This window comes from Stegostoma tigrinum, chromosome 2 (genome assembly GCF_030684315.1).
Source record: "Stegostoma tigrinum isolate sSteTig4 chromosome 2, sSteTig4.hap1, whole genome shotgun sequence".
Classification (NCBI taxonomy): Eukaryota; Metazoa; Chordata; class Chondrichthyes; order Orectolobiformes; family Stegostomatidae; genus Stegostoma; species Stegostoma tigrinum.
The window spans coordinates 69819557-69826978 of record NC_081355.1 but is presented as its reverse complement, the minus strand read 5'-3'; the positions used below and the strand labels follow the sequence as shown (position 1 = coordinate 69826978).

General features: G+C 38.9%; 1 protein-coding gene across 1 annotated transcript in view; it reads left to right on the top strand.

The window, feature by feature from the left end:
* Positions 1 to 404: 404 nt before the first annotated feature.
* Positions 405 to 7422, top strand: part of meox2a (mesenchyme homeobox 2a) — a 44569-nt gene continuing 37551 nt past the window's right edge. The window contains exons 1-2 of the mRNA XM_048563491.2: positions 405 to 1118; positions 5982 to 6160. Coding sequence (XP_048419448.1) covers positions 632 to 1118; positions 5982 to 6160 — 666 coding nt within the window. The 5' untranslated portion in view covers positions 405 to 631. The remainder of the gene's footprint in view (positions 1119 to 5981; positions 6161 to 7422) is intronic.

The following is a 7422-nucleotide window of genomic DNA, read 5'->3' as shown; positions in this document are numbered from 1 at the left end:
CAGAGCTCCTAGAGGTTTTTTTTGTGGGGGGGTGGGAGGAATAGTTTGCTCCCACATCCACCTCACCCCCCCCCCCCCCAAACACACCTACCCACTTCCATTTCTTCAGCATCACCCGTCATCTGCAAACACACAATTCTCACATCGACAATAGCAGGTCACAGCTATACGCAATAAGGAATAAAGCCTGCCCTTAAACTGGTACAAAACCTTGTTTCTCTTTCTCTGCGCCTGCGAATTTCCGGTCATTAATTGCCATGATTTATAGGGCTGATGTTTTTTTGGAGGTAGCTTCGCATGTGGCTGGGACCTTGCCTTAGATCCAGCCCCCCTCTCACATTACAAACTATTTATATATCTTCCACGATTTCCCCCTGAAAGCAGCTCCCTGGGACAACGTGCGATTGGCTCCACTTGTCACCCGAAAATTAGCTCTGCTTGTGTGTGTCAGTGTGTGTGTGTGTGTGTGTGTTTGTGTGTGTGCCTGTTTATTCAAAGGGCTCCCGGCTGTTAAACAGCGATTGATCCAGATCTCTTTTAAAGAACCCTGCTTTCCTGGAAGCTGTTTACTTTGAAATCGAAGGTGCTTTGGATATAATTCCAGCCGCTTGGAATCTGAAACCCCGCTCCCATGGATCATACAATATTTAGCTGCCTGCGCGGCTCACATGCTCCAGCGCAGAGCCTGCACCACTTCTCTCAGTCTCCACTAGCTCTCCATGGAAGATCAGACCATGTGGCTTTTCCAGACCTGTCTTCTTCTTCTTGTATCATAACGGGATTTCCTAATGAAGAAAGCATGTTTACAGCTCAGCGTCATCATCATCACCTACATCATCACCACCGAGGTCATCCCCAGCAGCAACCCCAGGCACCGGGCGCTGGCCAGGCAACATGGCACATCCCTCAGATCTCCTCACCCCCTCCCCTGGCGCGGAACACACTCTGTCTCCAGTCGGAATCCGGGGGCCCGGAACTGGGCTCCAGCCTGGCGGACAGCAGTCCCAGCTTGAACCCCAATAACCCGCTGTCCTGTGTGTCGGGGGATTACGGGAGGCCGGCGGTCACTCCAGTGGAGACAGAGAAAAGGAATTCCAAAAGGAAAAGTGACGGCTCAGGTAAGCGACCCGGCTTCAGTCGTTTCTGAGCAGCGGACGCAACCAACTATTTCGCGCATCAACTTTGTGCAGATTCAAGCTGTACTCAAATTGTTCAAAATCACTCCAAATTGACTGGCGTAAACTGATGTAACAAACCTGGCGTTGGTCTGATTCATTCGTTCAGTTAACGCTCACCTTCAAAAACAGACATCTATATTTCCCCATAGCCCTTAACTGATTGGTTCTGGGCTGCTCTTGCTTTTTTTTTGTTTTGCAACCTCCAAACACTTTTGTTAAAAGAAGGCAGAGTTTTAACCCGATTCTTGGTCACATCCCATATGAAACCGGGAGCCGTCAAAATTCAGTCACGGGCCAATACTGAATGGCAAATCATTAAGGGTACTTTAAATGGTAAGGAATTGCCATCAGCGTTCCATTGCAATGCCGCTGTCTGAAATTATGGAATAAATGCTGGACAAGAAAACATCGACATCGAACGCAATCATATTTCACATATTTATCTTTTAAATCCAATTACAATGAAGCACCGAATACGTGATCGCCTGTAAATTCATATCTCTCTCCAATAGTCTCCATCTAAAACAAAACAGTTCTGTGAAATTCTTTCCTAACACATTCCACTGATTAAACGGCTTTGATTTTTATAGTTTCCATATAGTTCGGAATATTTTCCCCTTTCCATCTCTCTTCTTGTGTCTCGACATCGAGTTTACTGACTCGCGTTGCCCTCATTTTGCATCCCGCAGACTTTAAATTGTGTATTTGGTAGGCTTTGCTGTCGTTAGCTGCTCTAAGAAATTAAAACAATAAATTGTTCAAGCAATGGGTAAGTGTAAGTAATAGAATATGTCTCGTGCTATTCAAAAAAAGTTAGAAACCAGAACTGCATTGCAGTAGAGGCTCGATTCCTCGACAAAAGCGCATTGTATACATTGCATCCGACTTGAAGCCAATAAATAGTTTACGTCAAGATCTATGTTAAAAAGCCTTTCGATAGTTTAGTGGAAAGCTCAAACATTCTGCAGCTAAAATGGAGAGTCCCTTTTTAAAAATTATTTTCGTTTTAAATTCAAAGAGATTGAACCTAACGCTGTATGACATTTCTACTTGACGAAAGCATCGTCTTCCCCCGAAGATTTATGCTAAAATATACTTTGCGACAATAAATCTTTTGTCGGTTAATGGGCTGCATTTCCTCTGATTCACACATACATCACCAAACCTTACGAAAATAAAGCATAGGCAGGAAATAGAAAAGTCCTTTTCAGTTTCACTACAAAGTCTGAAAGTTTAAACTGCAAAGAACCAGACTCCGTATTACTGTTTTTACACCTGCTGCCAGCACCATTTCAGTCCTTCGATTATTTATGTTCATTTCGTGGTGTAAACAAAGATGCAAGTCCTTACTGAGTCACACAGAAAACGTTTTACTCTCAGAGATCGCTTCTAGTCAGGGCGCACGCCCTGGTGAACCGGTTTCGGGAGATAGCTCAGAACTCGCCGTACAAAATAACATTGTAACCTTTATGAAGTGGGAACTGTAAGTAGTGAATTAATGTTCCGTGGAATAGACTAAAGTACAAAAGGCAAGTCCCGTTTTAAGAAATCCAGATATGTGATTTATGTAGAAATTTCTCAGCTAAAGTATCTTCTCCTCACTCTACCAGAAAACATATTAAAAAAATACAGACCAACCTTTTTAAAGATGTTTCTTTCTAATAGCACTTTCATAATAAAGCCCTAGTGATTATAAAACACAAAGTAAGTATAATGCTATATAAGACGATTTGAAATCTTATTTTTTATATCAGGAACTGTTTTCAAAGGTTGCAAAAATCCATTTTCTGTGTTACTTGTAGAAACTTAAATCAAATAGTTAACTGTCATATTGAACGGTGAACAATAAAATTAAACATGAATTTCAACCCTTTATGATATAAATTATATACTTATGCAGAGAGAGAATTTTTTAGAGTATCTGCAAAATGTTATGAAAAAAATAACCTCAATTGCCTCAAATGAGGATGATAGAATTGTTCTCTATTAATATATGTGCAAACTAGTTATACTCAGTCTGCATTATGAGAAAGGAAATCATATTTAACCAGTTCATTGGAATTCTTTGAGCTGTGACTAAAGCGGTACCAGTATTGAACATAGATTTCGAGAAGGTTATTGATAAGGTGGCACATCAATAATTGCAAAAAAAAAGTTAATGCTGCAGAGGGTAACATATTGGCTTGCACAGCAGATTGACTAATCAACACGAAACAGAGAAAAGGCATAAAAAATTCATTTTCCATTTGGTAAGATGCAATGAGTGATGTGTCACAGGGTTCTATATGGGGGCCTCAACCTTTTATAGTTTAATAAATGACTCGGATGAAGGGCCCAAAGCATGCTTCCTACTTTCCTGATGACACACAAGTAGAAAGTAAATTGTGAAGTGAACATAAAGAGGCGATAAAGGAATACAGATAGATTAAGTGATGAGAAAAGATTTTGCAAATTGAGTATAACATATGAAATTATCTATTTTGACAGGAAGAATCTAAAAAGCTATATATGTAAATGTTGAGCTCTGGAAACCTCTAAGATGCAGCAGGAGCTGTCATCCTAGTGAATGCTCACAAAGGTTAATACACAAGTACAGAAAGTAATGAGGAAAGCTAACAGAATGATATTTTAGATTGTGAGAGATTTGAAGACAGAAATAAGGAGATTATGGAGGTAGCAGGAACTGCCGATGCTGGAGAATCTGAGATAACAGATTTTTCTGAAGAAGGGTTTTGACCCGAAACGTCAAGCTTTCCTACGCCTCTGATGCTGCTTGGCCCATTGTGTTCATCCAGCTTCAAACCGTGTTATCTAATAAGGAGATTATGTTGAGTTAAACAGGGCCTTGATGAGGCTACAGCCAAAGTATAGTATACAGCATTGGCCACTTTATTTAAAGAAGGACATGTTCAATTAAAATGGATGAGTAAAATAGTAGTTCCTAAATTAACAATCAAAATGTATTTATTTTGGGAAAAAGCCATTTTCATATGATTAATAAAGATGCAACTCATTTTACATTTACTGGTATTATTAAGCCATTCAGAGAAGGTATATTTGACTGACACCTGGAAAGGGCATGTTGCCTCATGAGGAAATTTGGACAGATCAGAATTATAACTATTGGAGTTTACTAGAATAGGAGGCAATCTGGTTGAAATATACAAGATTGTGAGGGGTTTTAATAGATTGAATTTGGAGAAGATGTTTCGTGTTATGGAAGAATCTAAAACAAGGGGTCACTGTTTAAAAAATAAGGGATGGTCCAGTTGAGACCGAGATGCAACAAAATTTATTCCTGCATAAATTTGTGAGTCTTCAGAACTGTCTCCCTCAAAACTCAATGGAAGCAGAGTCTTTGAACATTTTAAGGCAGGATTAGTTAGATATTTGACTGCTAAGAGGTGAAACATTATTGGGGTTGATCGGATTATGGAATAATCAAATTAACCATGATAATCATTACTGAATGGCGGGTTCGCTTGGGTGACCTACTCCTACTCCAAATTTGTATGTCTGTCTGTGCATGTGCATAGAATTCTGTCATTAAGGGAATTTATTGATGATGAATAATTCATTTGAATAATTTCATTTTAACTTCAATATTTGATATTGTTGCGGTACAATATATGATTAATTCCCATATTTGTGACTTTACTTCTTGGATAAGATTTAATTTTAACTATCTGTCTGACAACATGTGGAGTTAATAATGCCGGTAAGGGTAAAAACAGATTAAGCAAGGTGTTGCATCTTTTGTAATCATATAAAAATGGCTCTTTTTTAATGTCAATATTTTAACTAATGAAGCGCTATTTTATTAATCTGTAAATGTGACAACAATTTTATGACAATAGGTACAGTGAATTGAAGGACATCTCCTGGTGTTAATGTTTGGATACCAAGGAAAAGATAACAATATGTACTTAACTGAGAAGCTCACTGAGAAAGGAAAATAGTTATCATTCAGAATCAGTTATTTACATAATGCCTAGTGACATTAGAAATATAAAGTGATGTAATTGAAGGTGTATACAAAACAGCACATGCAATTCATTTTTCTTGCATTATAGGCATCTAACTTTTTGTTGCAAAAATTATACCCTTCAATGTCTGCCTTTCAAAAATGTAACAGGCCAATTATTTGTATAAAATAAACTGAGCCTCTTCTATCCTTTTTGGGTGGAATGGTAATAGTACTGGAATAGTAACAGAAAGGCACGGTCACATGTCCTGTGGACATAAGTTTAAATCCCAAAGTGATAACCAATGGAATTTGAATTCAAATAATTAAAAAGAAACAAAGTATAAACTACTTTAAGTAATATTGCCATGATGATTATCACTGATTATTGGAAAAACTCATCTGCTTCATTAATATCTTTTATGAAGGAAATCTGTGCCATTACCTTTTCTACCTTACACATAACTCTGGCCTAAAGCAATATATTTGCTCGGAAATTAGCTAAACTGCTGTTCATCTGAAGGTCATTTTGGCTCGGGAAACAAATGCTGTCCTCATCAACTATGCCCACTTTCATCTTTCAAACAATATCATCACAGATTGTCTGAACATTAACTCATTACCCTTATGGGATATTACTGCGCACAATGTTCTGTTTCCCAAATTACAACAGTGACTACTTTTGAAATATTTAATTTTTTGTAAAGCACTTGAGATGAGGTCATGAGTTTGCAAAGGGTATTATAAAAATGCAGATTATCACCTGAAAATTAAAGTGCATTTTTTTTTACCTTTTTAACAATTACGAGAAATTTAAATCAAAATTATTGTGATCCTAGGTTTAGAGACACAAGAATGCAGTTACAAAGGAGAGATGAACAGCAAACCCAGAAAGGAAAGAACAGCCTTCACTAAAGAACAAATTCGGGAATTGGAAGCTGAGTTTGCTCACCACAACTACCTGACCAGACTGAGAAGATACGAAATAGCGGTGAATTTGGATCTGACTGAAAGACAGGTAGGAAAACATACTGGCTTATAAAATTAGATGTCCGGTGTCTCTTTTTCAGCACTGTAGATGCTGTTTATTCCCCAAACCAGCATCCATGATGACAGCACACATTTCTTCTGCTGATCACACTAGATTCTACATTGGTGAAAGCATTTGCAATGTCTGCCCAAAGTATGTAGACTAGACAGACTGTGACGTCAGTCAGTATTTAACATTAATTTGATGGGAAACTGCCATTTTTGAACTCAACACTGCAGCTAACAATCCTGTAAGCTCACACAGCTGAACATATGTTTGGTAGCTGGGAGGATCTCCTGACCAGCACTATTGAGGGTGGCATCACCTACTTTCAGGTTAGTTGCTGATGGATAACTCCTGGATCTTGTTGAGAGTATAGAATGCTTCATTGGTTCCAAAATTGCTTAAAGTTGCTGAAGTTGATCGGATGTTTTGTGGCCCGTGCTGCAGAACTTTACCTTCAATTCAAAGATTCTGTGCCGTGCAGTTTCTCCCAAATTTGGGTGCAGCGATTTTCAACACTTTTAATTGAACATGACAGAAGAAGCAACATAAGCTGCTGGAAAAGGTATGGCAGAAGGACGAAGGAAAGTTCGTAGGAGGTCCTTCCCTCCCATTGTGTTTCAGGAACCATTTCCTACCTGAAAATTAGCAATTAACATCTTGTGTTGCTTCTCCAATTTACGTTGGATGTCATCACTGAAATATGCCACAACTGAAGCTGAGAAAAGTGATAGGACAGCATTGCTTGTGGTTCTCATTGTCATTTGTGGTCACGAGTTCTAATGTTCCTGGCTGTTCCCAGTCCACAAAATGCAATGTCTGCCACTTTTCTCAGTTTGCCATCCACCGTTGTCTAAGAAAAGGCACTGAGGCTCTGCATTATAAGAGGGCTGAATACATTTCAATCTTCCTTACCTGAAAGAATCAGGTGAAGCAAGTGTACTGCTTTAGTAGTATATGCTACACAGTGCCATCAAATGATTGTATAACTCTTTGCAGGCACCACATGTCAGTTCTGAGACGTGCCCCAGCTGACAGGGATTCCACTCCCTCAACATCCAACTGGTTTGTGCCAATATTTGATAAGACATCCAGATATTACCCAGTATCCTGGCAACAATTATGATGGCTTTGATCTTCAGGAATCACATCAGGTGATTCCAGGTGACAAGGACCACTCAACTCATGTCTTTGGAATGCCAGGAAGCATCTATATAATGAAAACCATGTTGCCACACAAAATGCAA